This window comes from Stigmatopora nigra, unplaced genomic scaffold (assembly GCF_051989575.1).
Source record: "Stigmatopora nigra isolate UIUO_SnigA unplaced genomic scaffold, RoL_Snig_1.1 HiC_scaffold_48, whole genome shotgun sequence".
In the NCBI taxonomy this organism is placed as follows: Eukaryota; Metazoa; Chordata; class Actinopteri; order Syngnathiformes; family Syngnathidae; genus Stigmatopora; species Stigmatopora nigra.
The window spans coordinates 24,715-42,726 of record NW_027551627.1 but is presented as its reverse complement, the minus strand read 5'-3'; the positions used below and the strand labels follow the sequence as shown (position 1 = coordinate 42,726).

At 45.9% G+C, this 18,012-nt stretch overlaps 1 protein-coding gene and 1 long non-coding RNA gene across 7 annotated transcripts in view; one reads left to right on the top strand and one right to left on the bottom strand.

The window, feature by feature from the left end:
* Positions 1-8,153: 8,153 nt before the first annotated feature.
* Positions 8,154-18,012, bottom strand: part of LOC144193033 (single-minded homolog 1-like) — a 33,168-nt gene continuing 23,309 nt past the window's right edge. For 3 of the 6 annotated variants that reach the window (XM_077711841.1, XM_077711842.1, XM_077711843.1), the window contains exons 10-11: positions 16,418-16,602; positions 13,686-15,348 (exon numbers count right to left, since the gene is read on the bottom strand). In XM_077711841.1, coding sequence (XP_077567967.1) covers positions 15,102-15,348; positions 16,418-16,602 — 432 coding nt within the window. In that variant the 3' untranslated portion in view covers positions 13,686-15,101. Of the gene's footprint in view, positions 8,710-13,685; positions 16,603-18,012 lie in introns of those variants that run through there. The other 3 variants (XM_077711839.1, XM_077711845.1, XM_077711844.1) reach the window with 3 other exon arrangements.
* LOC144193034 (uncharacterized) lies at positions 10,581-16,801 on the top strand. Its single transcript, XR_013325571.1, has 3 exons — positions 10,581-11,107; positions 16,263-16,398; positions 16,481-16,801. It is a non-coding gene; the product is annotated as an uncharacterized LOC144193034 (long non-coding RNA).

Sequence of the window (18,012 nt, the reverse complement as noted above, 5' to 3'; positions counted from 1 at the left end):
TATTGTATTTGTATTTCTGGTTTCTTCCCAAATTAAAAAAAACATCCAGGGTAGGCTGGTTGAACAGTCTTAATTACCCTAGATGTGAGGCTGGTCACCCACCTAGTGCCCGAAGTCATTCATCTGGGATAAGGTCCAGCAACTCGTATTGAGTTAAGCGGTACAGAAAACTAACGCATGAATATTGCATTCTCCTGAAAATTGAAAAAATCAAAAACCTTTTCTTAATTCATTTGTCTGAATGCTAAAATCCACCGTATGTACATAGTCTCATCTCATTTTCTGAAGCGCTTTATCCTCATTAGTGGGGGTGCTGGAGCAATCCCACCTGTCTCCGGGCCAGAGGCAGGGGGGGCACCCTGAATTGGTGGCCAGCCGATCGCAGGGCACGAGACAGACAACCATGCACAGTCACCTGAGGGGCAATTTAGAGTGGCCAATCAGCGTACCTAACATGTTTTTGGAAGGTGGGAGGAAACATGATTACCTGGAGGAAACCCACTCAGGCCCGAGAGAACGTGCAAACTCCACACAGATGGACATGACCTGGATTTTAACCAGGGACCCCAGAGCTGCACTAACATGCGCCACCGGATTCATGTAACTAAATATCTGACTGATACTTATATTTGTTAAGTTGACTACTACAGTCATACCTCTACTTACGAATGCCTCTAGGTACAACTTTTTCAGGTTACGGAGACTTTTTTATATTCAAATGAGTGCCTCAGAAAAGATCCAACTTACGAAATCCTCCAAAAGTAAATGCATTTCCTTATCCGTTATTTTATTTTGAAAATATTGTCGTGGATGCATTGATTCTCACTTTAGAATCTCGCTACACTGCACTGGGCTCTCATTGATTGTCACCCAACAACTACTATCCATGTTTCAAGATTGTCTCTTTAAACATACCTGTCAACCTCGGCTAAATGTTCATGTTATGGCCATCCGCCTGGGTATACATTATGTTGTAGGTTGTGTTATTTAGTTTTTTTTTCTTCTGCAGATGCCTATAGCTATGGCTCCACCCCTGTGGCAAAGCCCTGCCCAGGCCAACACAGCTGTGATGACTTCCCACTCATCCCTCCTCCAATCAAGGTCCACATCCTGCTCTTATTTAAACCCTCCTATTTTGCAGTTCTGGGCTCGACCGTCTGGCATGCAGGTGCTAAGGCAGTGGAGTCCTTACTTTCTTCAGAAGGCACCAATTGTCTAAAGTTAAGTAAGTTTTGTTTGCCCCAGCTTCACTTAATTTGTGAGTACAGTATTTATTGAGTATTCATGTTGATAGTAAATTATTTTGGCCTGAATAGGGGGACTTGAGATAACTTAAACGAGCGCAAATTTAAAGCGGTGTCAGAAGCTACCGTTCTCGCCGATAAATATTTTTTGACTCACAAAAGCTTGTTTGAGCCTACTCGGTCTGATAAGGGGCTGCTCCTCACTCAAATCCGGTTAGAAAGGTTGCATTTCCCGTTAATACAGTAGCGCCTTCTTGGCGTTGAAACTGTCACGGAGCGCGACACGCGTGGGTTTAGTTTTTGCAATAGAGTTGGGCATCTTAAGGTGGATTGCTTTTCCTGGAAAAACAGTTTGAAAAGGACCAGGTTAAGCCTTTGAATGTGAAAGAGACAGGACTGGTTCAGACACTGTCTTCAGTCTACAGTCCAGGGGTGGCCAACCCGCGGCTCGCGAGCCGCATGCGGCTCTTTGCCCGGTTTCATGCGGCTCTTACGTCCATATCAAAGTTTGTATTTGTGTTTTATTTTTATTTGCGTGTGCGCTTCGCTTGAGTTCAATACGGTATTTTCGTCCAATGCGCATGTGCTTTGGATGAAAATACCTCAAAGTTTCCCAGCAGGAGCAAGGTCATTTGAGTAAACGTTTTTAACAGAGTGGGAGAGCTCCCGTGATCTAGAAGCGACAATGAACGGCGTCGCGCACACAAAAAGTATCCCAAAGATCGAGCGTCGGCTGAAAAAGCCACACCCCCTGCGAGGCAGACCAAGGCGAGAGTGCTCAGCCGGGAGCGGCCAATAGGAGAGCGAGGTGTACACCCACGTGGTGGGCGCGCTAGCTAAAAGCCATTCATAATAAGTGACAGCTCACAAGGAGCGAATGTTGCGCAAAAATAGGCTCTGATTTTATGACAGAAGTCCCACTAAGTAACATGCATAGTAAAAGAAAAACGCTATTGTAAATTATTATATTTTTGTTTGTGGACTTGGTTGAACTGAGAGTTTGTCTGTGTGAGACAGTGCACACAATGTTCATTGTTGATAATGACTGGCCTGTGCTGTTAGTACTGTAGGAGTCAATTTATGTCATTACTATGCTGGTGTGTGACATTTACAATAAATCTGTGTGATGTGGCTCTTTGCGGTAACACAGTAAAAAATGTGGCTCTTTGCGGTAACACGGTAAAAAATGTGGCTCTTGGTCTCTGACTGGTTGGCCACCCCTGCTACAGTCTCTTATGTTAAATCTTCAGGTGACTCGATGGATGTAGTCGATAATGGGTACATTTGTTGTACCCCTAAATTTACGGGGTAGTTGTATTTGCCTTTAAAAGACGGGTGAAATAATCAGACAGGTCCTTTGTTGTTTTTTTTAAGCCAACTTTAGTTATATCAAAGCAATTCACACAAAACATAATATACAATAACACCCGAATATATACATAGTAACATATTAACAACCCGTTATAATCCAAAACAATGTACTTGTTGCATAAACGATTATAACTTATGAGTATTGTAACTTGTTACCTTTTGTTCCGGCCGTCATATACTGCATACTATTATGCTACCGTTATAACGGCGGCCGAAGGTAGCTTGCTGTAAACAATACACCCGAGACTCGCACATTCACGCACACACATAAAAAAGTAAACAACCAGCGGCCGAAGGTAGCTTGCTGTAAACAATACACCCGAGACTCGCACATTCACGCACACACATAAAAAAGTAAACAACCATCACTAAGCATTACCTTCTTTCTCACATGCTAACTATTGTCTCTTGCAAATCCCACACTCAATCGATCTTCAAAACAAAGCAACATACCTTTAAAAGACGGGTGAAATAATCAGACAGGTCCTTTGTTGTTTTTCAAGCTAACTTAGTGAAATGTCTGACAACCCCGCTTATATCCTATACACAGGTCTACGACCATTACATAATCGCTGCGTGTTTCGCGCGTACCCATTACGTCATAGCTGCGTGCGTCGTGCACGCTTCGCGCGTCAAACCTGCGTACTTTGCGCACGCTTCCCGCGTCATACTGCGTGAATCCAATTTTTATCTTAACACCTGCACTCATTTATAACTTCACTTACTTCACCCTGTCACACATGCCCTATTTGTATAGTGGTTGTGTCTCTCTCGCTTCAGATTTGCAACAAGCTTGCTCAGTCCGTATATTACGGGAAACAGACGCGAACCAGTCTCTGATGTTGTCGAGTATCCTACCTTTTCCTGCCGAGTCTGAATCCAATGTGTTGGTAACGGGAGTAGGTTGTGGTTATATATCCGCCCATTAAATCTAGTCAACTTGAAGTGTGAGTTAATCAAAGGTACATACAAAGTAGGGGTAACCTCGAGTTTGCCAGTCGCAGGGGTGAATATTCTTTTGGGGAACAACATTATCAAGGGGAGAAACCGAGTAGTGCCTGTGGTGGAGGTGGCAAAGCAGCCTGTTATTTCACCTCCCGATGCGCTTTCCAAAAGTTTTCATGATGTATTCCCTGTATGTGCCGTCACTTGAGCGCAGGCTCGAAAACAACAAGAAGTGGATTTGTCATACACCGTGTTTCCAGCCTTGTGCTATTAAGTCATGGAGGTAATCCTTCATCTTCTGGTACAATGGTCGGGGCACTGACATGTATGAACACTTGACTGGCTCAGAATCTTTGAGAGGGATAGTCATTTGCAATCTGTCAATACAGCCAATGTCATTGTCTGAGATTCAGAAGCAGTGACACTCATCTCTCAGCATTCTTTTGACTACCTGTGTCAGCTCCTCTGTCAGGTGACTTGCATCTACAGGTGGGTCCCATTGTTTACCTGTTTTGGCTGGGATGTGAATGCTGGTATGGTTCACTGTAATTGGTGCTGGTTCAAAAATCTCAGCGGGAAGTACAGTCATTTTTTTGTACTGTGCCAATTAGTGTGCCCAGGTAAGAGAATATCATGGTCTGCTGGATTTGAGACATCAATTATGATGACAGGGAAAACATCTTACCATGACCAAGATGCCATTGATCTGACTAATGTGAATCGCTAATGATATACGCGATATCTGTTTAACACTTGCTAATATGTTGAGAAAATCACATTTCCAGTTGGTTATTTTCTGTCCGGTTGTGCAATGTTCCTACCACCTCTTCGTGCAACTGTTCCATTTTGTTAACAATGTAGGAGTTCTGTTGACTACACAGGAGTGAACTCTGACCTGGCACGTCTATACTGTCCCTTTGATGATCTCGGATTGCCTTCAGATGAGTGTTCAACCGCCAACTTCCAGTTCTTCTCAAACAGCAACACCTCTTCTCATTGCCATCTGCCTGGTTTGTAGTGTTTGGGGGGATTTACCTGGTTTAGATTTCAGTGAGCAGGTCATGCACACTGGACATCTGAACAGCAATCCCAGCAGTGTCTCCAAATGTTTTACCCTGCATTTATTCTTGAAACACTGGGAGAAAATAATCAAAATAGTGATTTGTTGTTGCTTCTTCAGTCCAACTTTACTGGTATCAAGGAAATCTCCCGTGTTGTCCAAGCTATGTGCTCATCAAGGCATCAATAATCGCATACTGATATACATTATAATGTCACACTTGCAATGTGCATCAAGACATCAATAATCAAAAACCGATAGTGTTCCTTCGCTACTTCGCGGTTCAGCTACCGCGGACTCAGAGCTTTGCAGATTTTTTTTGGAAAAAAAATACAAATTACATTGAAACAACATATTTTACAGTTTTTTTTTTGTTATAGCACAAATTTCACTCTCTCTACCCGTATGGTACTGTATACAGGGGGTACAAAAAAATAAAATAAAAGATTGAATCAAATTCATATTAAGCATTTTTGAAGGGAATCCCTACTTCGCGGAAATTCACTTATCTCGGGTGGTCCCGGTCCCCATTAACAGTGAGGTTAGGTTTTTCTTCAAAGTAATTTCGTAACTGTAGGGGAGATAGCTCTGATAACTGCATCTATGATTTCTACATCCTGATGAAGCAGGTTGGAGAATGTCAGCTTGTCCTTCTGGCCTGGTTCACCTATTTGACCGGCAATTTTGAAATCTTTGCGCCAGTATGGGCTTGGCTGGTGCTGGGGAGACACACCCCTTTGAGGGTCCGCAACGGCTGGTAGCTGGGGAGAAGTTGTTGGAGTCTCTTCCAATCTTGATCCTGGTTTTTCGTTTACATCTCTTTTGCTTTCATGCTTCATATCGGATATTTTATCTTTTCAGTTTCAACAATTCAGACATACCTTCATCCTCTTCATCTTCTAGTTCTTCTTTCTAGGTGCTTTACACTGTGAGCCACCAATGGTAGACGTTATTTGCGTTTAACACTTCTTAATAAGTTAAGAAAATCACATTTCCAGCAGGCTATTTTCCGTCAGGTTATTCAAAGTTCCTACCACCTATTCGTGTAACTGCTCCATTTCGTCGACGCTGTTTACTGAGCAGGAGTGATCTCTGAACTGGCAAGTCTTCACTGTCTCTCTGATGATCTCCGCTTGGCCTCAGATGATGAGTACTCAATTGCCAACTTCAAGTTATTCTTAAACAACAACACCTCTCCTCACTGCCATCTTCCTGGTTTGTAGTGTTTGGATTTAGCTGGCTCAGAATTCAGTGAGCAGGTCATGGACACAGGTCATCTAAGCAGCAATCCCAGCGGTCTTCTCCAAAGGTTGCACCCTGCATTTTCATATTGCTTTAAACACAGGGAGAAATAATCACGCAGTGATTCGTTGTTGTTGTCTTCAACCAACTTTTACTGTAATAATTCACACAAAAAACATATTATACAATTACACCCATATATACATATATAGATATTAACAACCCGTTAAAACCCAAAACAATTGCACTTGTTCCATAAACGGTCATAACTTGTGACTTGTCTAACTTGTGTTACCTTTTGTTTTTACAACTTAGAGAAGTCTTTAGCTATTCAGCAGGGGCAAACAATGGAATCTCAATAACACAGCTTCCTTTGCTACGACCGTCATACACTGTATATGCGATAATGGTGGCTGAGGGTAGTTTTGCTAAATGCTATTTCATGTGCTCCACCCGAGGCTCGCACATTCACGCACACACATCAAAAGTAAACAAACATTACGAAACATTATCTTCTTTCTCACATGCTAAACACTGTATCTTGCAAACCACAAACTCAATCGGCCTCTAACACAAACAGCATGCCTTTAAACACAGGCAGAAATAATCGCACAGTGATTCATTGTTGTTGTCTTCAACCAACTTTTACTGTAATGACTAAAAATCTCCCGTGCCTCAACCTATGTTCACCCAGACATTAATAATCGAATACCGATACAGATACATTACTCTTGCTATTTGGATGAAGGTATCAATAATCCAACACTGATAACCATCCAATCCAAAACTAGTTTTACATCACACATGCAATCATTAATAACTTAAACACTTAAGCCTGTCACACTCTATGATTAATAACTTACACACTTTAGCGTGTCACACGAGCACATCGACAAGACATGAGGGACAAAAAAGAATAGGGAAACGAACATCGGAACACAGGGAGAAGGCAAAGGGAAATACAAAAACAAGCTACTCCTAACACAGTTATGGTGATTTTGTATGGTTACACTTGTTCACGGTCGGCCCGGTGGCGTCAGTGATTGGTGCGTCGGCCTCTCAGCTCTGGGGTTAAACTCCAGGTGCGGTCCAACTGTGTGGAGTTTGCATGTTGCATGTTTGCTTTGTGGGTTTCACCCCACATTCCACTGTGTTTTTTTGTCAATACTTTACAATATATAGTAGTATTTTTTATATACACTGACTGACTTTCTACTTATCCAGTCAGGGTTAGCCAGTGAAATAGTCAAAAAAGCATGATAAATTTGGCATGTTATTTTTGTTTGTTTTGTTTTTACTCTGTATGCCCTTTCCTTACACAACCCACACATGCGGAAATCGAACCACCACAACAGCTGCGAGGCATTTATACCAACTAACCACTACCTGAGTGATATACTTTACTATAGATGTATGTGTTTTTTACAACTATGTATTACTTTTATAAGAAATAATAGCAATGGGACTTGTCTTCTGAAAGCACATTTCCTTGTTAATATATTATTGTTCAGAATTAATTAGCTAATCTGATCACACAGGCTGCAATTGATCTATCTGCAAGCAGAGACACAATAAGCACTTTAAGCAGGGAAACGTTCAATATCTTTTTACACAATTGGCACTCTCAATGCGTAATTGGCTGACACTCGCCCAACATTTTGGTTTCACTCAATGTGAGATCAATGGAGGAAATGAGGACTGAATTTTGATTACATTCTTAACAAGCCCAACTCTTGGCTCTAAACTACCACCTCCATTGCCATGACATATTCCCTTAACATCCAACTGTGTTGGCCTTCTTCCTTAATCATGATTTGATTCGAGAAAATCAATTTAATGGCAATGGAAAGTTTAGTGGAACAGAGACCTTTCCCTTGTACCAAGTTTGAAGATTCTTTCATATTTTGAACTGAAAAATATTTGAGAAATTATATATTCATTTTACATCCAGCTTATATTCACAATATACAACTATGTTAATGCCCTTGCAAGAGAGCACAGAAAGAAAAGAAAGAGCTGTCTTATGTCATCAGGGATTCTTTTTGACGTCCTGTGTTTGCTGCTGCTGTTGCGGCTCGGTCTGCCATGTATTAGTTCTGGTAGGAAGGTGCTGTTTTTGGGCAGTTACGGCAGCATTCCTCGGTAGATGGGTAGTTGCAGTATGATGTGGAAGGTGCATTTGGGCACTGTGAATGGGCATGATGATCTTGCCTGTGAGAGGCATGTTGATGGCCAGCCGTTCCAGAGCGGTTTCCACGTATAGTTCCATGGTGATCAGTGGTATTGATGAGGAACCAGTTGGGTATGGGCTACATCCACATCTGATCATGGCCTTTTTGTTCCAGTGCCTCGCATTTTGCAGGTTGATGTCTCCTTGAGATATCCACCTATTCAGGTGACTGTGCGGCGTGACGTTGCTTTGGTTCAGGAAGTGAATTTCCTGTGAGTATACCGTGGCTATGCGCTCTCTGCCCGGCATGTGGGTCGGGTCAAACACTGCATGATTGCGTGTTCAGCCCTCTCATACGTGACAGTGTTTTTGCCTGGGCGCAGTTCTAGGATCTAGTCGGCTTTTATGGGTTGATCCCACCCATTGTGAATATTGTGTTAGTCGTGGTTGGGCGATCGGTATATGCCTTGTTTGTAGGGGGGGGGGCTTGTTGGTTCTCGTCGTCATTGCCCGTGCAGTATCCCGTGATGTTCAGGTGTTGGTAATATCTCTCGTAGTCCGGCAATCTGTAGTAATCCTCCAAATTACTGAGCTCCAGCAGGTCTTGTAGGTTCATGGAACCCTCTGGGAACCTGGTCAGCATTTGGCTCAGGGTCCTCAGACAGAATCTTGTGTATCTGAATTTTTTTTCGAAGATGGCACCGTCACGCGGCAGCCGGTGGCATTAGCTCTGTCCACTTATTTGTCTTTGGGTTAGGGTTTCATGTTTTAGAGCATTTCTATCTTTTTATATTTCATTTTAATACTCCTTAATACATTCCTTTTTACTTTACTTTGTCCTTTATTCTTTTTACTTTAATTTACAACTTTCTTTGTTCTCTTAGCCTGGCTTCTTTCTGCTACTTCATTTTTGGAACCATTTAGCCATGCATAGGCTGTCATACACATGGGACTACCTGTGAACAATACGCAGTAGAAGGAGCAACACCTCAAAGCTGCTGGAAATCCGGAGCTGGACAAAAGTGCTGGGGGAAGAAGCGACGCTACAGACCAACCATTCCATCTTTTATTATGGGGAAAATGAGATTCTTCCCCGATAAGATGAAATAGCTGTCAGCACTTACCGGGCTGGAAACTGATACGAGGGGCACTTCTCTGCTACTGTTGATTCTTCAGCTCCAGACTACTGAGGCACTGTGTGGATAAGCTTGAAAGAGTGTGTCTGCATATTTTCAACCTCGGTTACAGTCTGCAGAACATCCCCATCTTGTGGAAGACTTCTTGTGTGTGGTGCTGTTTTTATCCAACTTTACAACGTCTTTTTCTTGAGTCAATATCCGCTTTTGCTACTGTAATCAAGATTGCGCCGCTGAAGTGGTAGCTGGTAGCGGCAGCTCCGTCTGCTCTTGCTTGTTTTGTGTTTTTGCTTTTCTGTCTCAATGATTTGATTTAATAAATTATTAATGATCCCATATACCTTGCTTAGCTTTGTACTTTGTGCTTTTTGTTTTGTTTGTCAAGAGTAGCCTGCTATTGTTTTTCCCTTTTGCCTTTTCCCTACTCATTTTTGTCCTTCCATTCTTGCCGTTGAACTCACCTGTGCCGGCTGGGCCCCTGGTCGCACCCGTGCTGAAGCCACACACAATATTCCCCGTGCTTTTTGGAACGACAAAAGCACCTGTGCTGAAGCCACGCACAATATTCCCTGTGCTGGCTGGACCGACAGTCGCACCCGTTTCGAAGCCACGCACAATATTCCCTGTGCTGGCTGGACCGACAGTCGCACTCGTGCCGAAGCCACGCACATTTTTTTCCGTGCCGCACCCTTGTCGGCTGGCCCACCAGTCGCACCCTCGTCGGCTGCCCCGCCAGTCGCACCCTCGTCGGCTGGCCCGCCAGTCACACCCTCGTCGGCTGCCCCGACAGTCGCACCCTCGCCGGCTGCCCCGACAGTCGCATCCTAGCCAGCTGCCCCGACAGTCGCACCCTCGCCGGCTGCCCCGACAGTCGCACCCTCGCCGGCTGCCCGGACAGTCGCACCCTCGCCGGCTGCCCCGACAGTCGCACCCTCGTCAGCTGCCCCAACAGTCGCACCCTCGTCGGCTGCCCCGACAGTCGCACCCTCGCCGGCTGCCCCGACAGGATACACACAGGATATTTCCCGTGCCTCCTCGCCCGGCAGTCGCATCCATGCCGGCTGGCCTGGTAGTCGCAACGGTGCCGAAGCCACGCACAATATTTCCCATGCCGGCTGGCCCGCCTGTCACAACCGTGCCGAAGCCACACACAATATTCCAACGAGAAGACGCACGAGCGACCCAAAATGAGAATGTCCGTACAAGTGTTGCTGACCAACCAGCAGAGATGAAAATAGCGGGATCCACCTTTGCACTGTAAGAAGGTTCTCTCAGTTGAAACATGAGGAGACAGGTAAGATAAACTTTTTGACGTGATCAGACGTAATGGAAAGGACTCCAATATTGATTGGAAAAATTATTGCTTGAGGAGCCATGCCATAAACCATAAAGAACTTTTTAAATTGTTTTTATTGTCCCCATAAAAAAAACTGTGTGAAAGTGTTTCAATTGAGACCAAACCTCACAGATTTTTAAGGTAAACAATTACAGAGAAACTACAATGGATAGAAATGTAACTAGATTTTAGTTTTATACCTGACTATTGAAAAGTATTGATTAAGAAAATTTTATGAGAGATGATTGGCAAACTCCAAAGACAAGTGAATGCTACATTTGATAAAAAAGACTACTAGTTTGGGATATTTTGAATTTCAAACAACTGAGTTTAATATGCAACGCGATACACATTGTTAAATGAATTATATCATATCAGACATAGGCATTGTCGTCATCATTGACTTGACAAAAAGCCTAGTAGTCATCATACCTTCAGCTGCGTATGACGAAATTGTATGGTGCTTCTCCACAGGTCCGCCATCCCAGGCAAGTTCCCTTAACTGACATATTCAGACTTGTTAGCACTCCGCCACGATGGAAACATCACATCACCTCTTGAGCACTGTTACGGCTGGCAGCCTGGACACACACTATGTAGGAGGTGTGTGCTTTCTTTTCTTTACAAGTATCTGCAGCTGTGGCTCCACCCCTGTGACAGAGCCTTGCCCAGGCCAACACAGCTGTAATTAATTCCCCAATCATCCCTCCTGCCCTTATTTAAACCCTTTTCAGTTGTCAGTTCGCCCCTTGCCCTTGATGCCTTGCTGAGTTGCAGGCTTGTGAGTACGTTACTCCCTGTTATATTTTGTATGTGTTGTTAATGATTTTGGGTTGCATAGGGGGAATTGAGATAAGTTTAGACACCTTTGGGTATACATATAGTTTGTGCATTTAGACACAGTTAGATGTCTAGATTTTATTACATCAGTTTAACAGTGGCATCCTTCGGTCTTATTTCCTGTATTTTGTGGGTGTTCATTTGGACACCTGTCTGGGAGGGGGTTTTACCGTGTTTATTTGAGGGTGCCACTTTAATATCTCGTGCTTCCCCTGTGTTATCCCGTAGTCTGTTTTAATGACTTTATTGTAAATAAAATATAACTAAGGCTACTTGCAGTGTTTGTCCGAACTCATCTTTGACCGAACCTGTCTGCTGTGATAGTTGCGGCTCCCTGGTATATCATACCCCAGGGGGAGTCGTCACAAGTGGGGGCTCATCCGGGATATCATTAAGATCTGTTATCACAGCAGCAGTTTGGTCATTGGTGGTACGGACTGCATGTGCAGTAGCCCGGTGAAGTCTGGGCAAGCAGTGTTGAGGTAGGCACATTTAATAGCTATCATTCAGTCTAGTGTAGTGCTGTAACTAGCAGGATGGACTTTGATGCGGAAGAGTTCCTTTTTCAACTTGGCACTGTAGATCAGGTTGACCAATGTAAGAGGAGAGATCTGTTAGGTCTTGCCGCTCATCTAGGGTTCACTCTGTCCAGGACTACCAGGCTAGCTGATTTGAAGCAGGAGGTTATCCATATATTAATAACAGAGCAGTACTTAGAAGCCACAGGAGGAGCATCTGCGGGTGTTTCCTCTCAGTCTCTGGTTGATTCTGAGGAATCAGGCAGGAGGGAGAAAAATGAGGTAGGCAGGGATGGTGTCACCTTGAATGTAAAGGCTCTAGTTATAAATCCCAGGGCTGGTTTAAAAGGAAAACCAGATGGAGATGGTACTGTGCCTATTGGGGAAGATCCCCACGTTGCTCTAAAGATGTTACGTATGCAATATGAGGCTAAGGATAGGGAGTCTGCCAATCAGCTTGCCCTCAAGAAAAGGGAGTTGGATTTGCATTATGCCCATCAGCTTGCCCTCAAGCAAATGGAGAAGGAGATTGAACTAACAAGACTGGAAGCTGAACTCGAGAAGCTCCACAATGGCAGCAGGTCTATGGACGGCACTCTTTTCTCCACACCCTGCTGGAGTCCAAGCCCTTCTTGGAAACAGCAAGGTAGCCAAAAGGAGCTTGAGCGTGTAGAGAAAGCACGTGTAACTCAATAACGGCTTGAGAAGAAAAAAGCTTTGGAGCTTGAGCGTGTAGAGAAAGCACGTGTAGCTCAAGAACGGCTTGAGAAAGAAAAAGCTTTGGAGCTAGAGTGTGTAGAGAAAGCACGTGTAGCTCAAGAGCGACTAGAAAAAGAAAAGGTCTTAGAACTAGAGCGACTAGAATGGGAAAGAGTTTTGGAATTTAAGAGGCAAGAGAGAGAAAAAGCCTTAGAGCAAGATCGACTTGAAAAAGAAAAATCTTGGAGCAAGATCGACTAGAAAGAGAAAAGGCCTTAGAGCAAGAGCGACTCGAATGAGAAAAGGCCTTGGAAGCAGAGCGAAAAGAACTGATTGAAAGAGAAAATATTTTGGAGCAGGAAAAGTTAGAAAGAAAAAAATAGGAGCAAGAGCGGCTTGAAAAGGAAAAGGCATTGGAAGAAGAAAGAAAAAAAATTGCACAAGGCAAGAAGAAAATGCCCGCCGCGGAGATCAGCCTGCAGAAAGCACCCCAAGTTCCGGTGCCGGCCGGCCTTCCAGGCACAGTTCTTCCTAGCACCGTTCTGGCCAGCGACTGCCCGCCCAGAAGTGGTGGCAATGCTCCGGCGCCCCTGGATGATGGTGCCGGCGACTGCAAGAGAGGCAAAGCTCTGGCACCCCTGGACGAGGGAGTTGGCGACCCTCCGAGCAACCAGGGTAAGGTGCCTGACCGTTCTAAAATTCTAATGTCTCCTAAAGGAAGGGGGCTTGGCCAAAACTTAAAGGACCGGCGCGGACGCCTGCCAGATCGGCCACGGCTCATCATCGGCCGGCGCGGACGCCCGCCAGACCGGCTACGCCTTGTTACCGGCCGGCGCGGACGCCCGCCAGACCGGCTACGCCTTGTCACTAGCCGGCGCGGACGCCCGCCAGACCGGCTACGCCTTGTCACCGGCCGGCGCGGACGCCTGCCAGATCGGCCACGGCTCATCATCGGCCGGCGCGGACGCCCGCCAGACCGGCTACGCCTTGTTACCGGCCGGCGCGGACGCCCGCCAGACCGGCTACGCCTTGTTACCGGCCGGCGCGGACGCCTGCCAGATCGGCCACGGCTCATCATCGGCCGGCGCGGACGCCCGCCAGACCGGCTACGCCTTGTTACCGGCCGGCGCGGACGCCTGCCAGATCGGCCACGGCTCATCATCGGCCGGCGCGGACGCCCGCCAGACCGGCTACGCCTTGTTACCGGCCGGCGCAGACGCCCGCCAGACCGGCTACGCCTTGTCACCAGCCGGCGCGGACGCCCGACAGACCGGCTACGCCTTGTCACCGGCCGGCGCGGACGCCCGCCGGACCGACCACTTCCTCGTCTCATTTCTGGCCGGTGCGGACGCCCGCCAGACCGGCCACGCCCCGTCACTGGCCGGCGCAGAAGAGGACGCTGGCGCAAAAAAAGACATTGGTGCAAAAGAGCGCGCATTAAAGCACGCCCGCACAAAAGAGGGCGCAGTAAAGCACGCCGGCGCAGAAGAGGACGACGGCGCAGAAGTGGAAATAGGCGAAAAAGAGGGCGCATTAAAGCACGCCCGCACAAAAGAAGGCGCAGAAAAGCACGCTGGCGCAGAAGAGGATGGTGCAGAAATGGAAGTCGGCGCAGAAATGGAAGTTGGTGCAGAAGAAGATACCGGCGCAAAAAAAAAAAATGGAAGCCGGCGCAGAAGAAGTTATGGATGATGCCCTGTCTCGGGTTTAGGAGTTTTATCAGGAGTGTATTGATTGATTGAGGCAGGTTGGTGGTTCGATTTCGTCAACAGGTTGACTCTTGAGGGGGGAGGTGTTACGGCTGGCAGCCTGGACACACACTATGTAGGAGGTGTGTGCTTTCTTTTCTTTACAGGTATCTGCAGCTGTGGCTCCACCCCTGTGACAGAGCCCTGCCCAGGCCAACGCAGCTGTAATTAATTCCCCAATCATCCCTCCTGCCCTTATTTAAACCCTTTTCAGTTGTCAGTTCGCCCCTTGCCCTTGCCCTTGATGCCTTGCTGAGTAGCAGGCTTGTGAGTACATTACTCCCTGTTATATTTTGTATGTGTTGTGAATGATTTTGGGTTGCATAGGGGGAATTGAGATAAGTTTAGATACCTTTGGGTATACATATAGTTTGTGCATTTAGACACAGTTATTCCCCTGTCTAGATTTTATTACATCAGTTTAACAGTGGCATCCTTCGGTCTTATTTCCTGTATTTTGTGGGTGTTCATTTGGACACCTGTCTGGGAGGGGTTTTTACCGTGTTTATTTGAGGGTGCCACTTTAATAGCTCGTGCTTCCCCTATGTTATCCCGTAGTCTGTTTTAATGACTTTATTGTAAATAAAATATAACTAAGGCTACTTGCAGTGTTTGTCCGAACTCATCTTTGACGGAACCTGTCTGCTGTGATAGTTGTGACTCCCTGGTATATCATACCACAGGGGGAGTCGTAACAAGCACCATCAATCCAGCGACTGCAAGTTGACTCACCAATGCTAACAAGAATAAAATGTATCACTTACCTCTCACTGTCTTTTTACTAAGCCTCCCTCAGTTCGCCTGTAGAAGGCAGATCCACGCCAAAAAATGTGGGTATTGGATCGGGCGTTTGTCAAAAGACACTAGGAAGCGGGGCTCGGAGTGGTTGTTGTCGTAGCTTAGCTTAGCCGCAATGGCTGCCCGGCATCTGCTCTTTTGCTTCCTTTTTCTTTGCCGTCTATGGCATACTTTGGGTGGGTTGGATATCCTTGGAGATCCCGGAGGTCCCCGGATGTTCTTGGGGATATCGAAGGTCACTCTGTAGTAAGTCATTAAATTGGGTGTCTTGCTTTTCAACAAACGAACTGCAGAGCAATGAGCCGCTGCGCCCGAGCGCGCCGCCATCTTGAATTTATACAATTGGGACTTGATTACTATGCAATTTATAAGTAATGGGTTTTAATTGCTCTAAAAGACACAATTATGCTAGAAAATATTAACCCTGATAAACAAGGGGTGGTTACATTTTTGTTCAGAATTATAAATGTTAACATTTGCTTCTGGATATTAATTAAGGTGAATGGAACTGTTGCAGAGAGTGTGAAAGCTGTTTCCCTGAGGAGAAAGCAGCCCGAATCGCTTTTTGTATTTTTCATATTTTTAGTATGATTAGTTAATTTTTGTAATTGCAGGAATCAAATAGAGTTCTTGATCTTAACAAGGAAGCAGCGATCAAAATATAATAACAGCTAGTATATCTACTTTTGACTGATAAGACATTTAGATTTTCACAAACTATAGTGATGGAATAAGTAATATTGTTGTGATTTTTGTTCATTGGAGTATAAATCCCAACCAAGTGGCTGTATGCAGGTGTTGAACACGCGCTAAAGACAACAGCAGCTGAAGCAGCAGTGCAAACACTTACTGCGCAGTATACACAACAACAAAAACTGAGTCGGTCTTAAAAACAGTATTAATTGATACGCAAAACATTACACCTCAGAAGGAAAAGATGCATCCATACAGAAAAGCACAGAACAGTCTGCAGACGACCTGTAAACAGCTAAAGGCCTAGCGTGCCTACCAAAAAATGTATTCCAAAATTGACCATAGAAGGAGCAATGTCTCAACAGGGGGGGATGATTGATATGGTACAGAATGTGTTCCATGTCCCAGAGGTCTAAATTCCTACTTTAATTTTTTTTAAAGGAACTGTTTAATTTGTTACAGACAATGTGCAAGGTAACCTCAGGCCCAAATGGGGGCAACGTCCAAAATAGCGCTGGACTGGTAGAGCAAACAAATGTTCATGGAAGACCATTTCAACATCTTCTATGGGAAGGGGAACCATGACAAAAGACTAAGGGTGAGGCAGATCTACTCACAGAAGGATGGTACATTTTTTGGAGAAACTAAGCTGCAGTGATCCCCTTTTGTCTACTCTGCAGGAGGTGGTGAACCCAGGTGACTGGATCCTGATCCGGGTCATATAAAGGAAGTCCTGGTTCTCTCCACGATGGGAAGACCCATTTGTGGCCCAACTCACCAAGCTCCACAGCAGCAAAGATCGCTGAAATGTTGAAGTGGACTCAGGTCAGGTCAAGGTAGTGCGAGACACAGGTGACTGAGCAGACTGGAAGTCGGACGGTGTCAAAACACTTGTACGTGAAAAACTCGACTGTCTACCCACCTGCCACGAGCACCCCTCACTTAACCTTGAGCTTCCATAGACTTTGCACCTCTACACAAAGGCCACAGTGAAAGCTATTGCCACCCACATCACAGTGACTGCACTGTCAGTGACTGCACTGTCAGTGACTGCACTGTCAGTGACTGCACTGTCAGTGACTGCACTGTCAGTGACTGCACTGTCAGTGACTGCACTGTCAGTGACTGCACTGTCAGTGACTGCACTGTCAGTGACTGCACTGTCAGTGACTGCACTGTCAGTGACTGCACTGTCAGTGACTGCACTGTCAGTGACTGCACTGTCAGTGACTGCACTGTCAGTGACTGCACTGTCAGTGACTGCACTGTCAGTGACTGCACTGTCAGTGACTGCACTGTCAGTGACTGCACTGTCAGTGACTGCACTGTCAGTGACTGCACTGTCAGTGACTGCACTGTCAGTGACTGCACTGTCAGTGACTGCACTGTCAGTGACTGCACTGTCAGTGACTGCACTGTCAGTGACTGCACTGTCAGTGACTGCACTGTCAGTGACTGCACTGTCAGTGACTGCACTGTCAGTGACTGCACTGTCAGTGACTGCACTGTCAGTGACTGCACTGTCAGTGACTGCACTGTCAGTGACTGCACTGTCAGTGACTGCACTGTCAGTGACTGCACTGTCAGTGACTGCACTGTCAGTGACTGCACTGTCAGTGACTGCACTGTCAGTGACTGCACTGTCAGTGACTGCACTGTCAGTGACTGCACTGTCAGTGACTGCACTGTCAGTGACTGCACTGTCAGTGACTGCACTGTCAGTGACTGCACTGTCAGTGACTGCACTGTCAGTGACTGCACTGTCAGTGACTGCACTGTCAGTGACTGCACTGTCAGTGACTGCACTGTCAGTGACTGCACTGTCAGTGACTGCACTGTCAGTGACTGCACTGTCAGTGACTGCACTGTCAGTGACTGCACTGTCAGTGACTGCACTGTCAGTGACTGCACTGTCAGTGACTGCACTGTCAGTGACTGCACTGTCAGTGACTGCACTGTCAGTGACTGCACTGTCAGTGACTGCACTGTCAGTGACTGCACTGTCAGTGACTGCACTGTCAGTGACTGCACTGTCAGTGACTGCACTGTCAGTGACTGCACTGTCAGTGACTGCACTGTCAGTGACTGCACTGTCAGTGACTGCACTGTCAGTGACTGCACTGTCAGTGACTGCACTGTCAGTGACTGCACTGTCAGTGACTGCACTGTCAGTGACTGCACTGTCAGTGACTGCACTGTCAGTGACTGCACT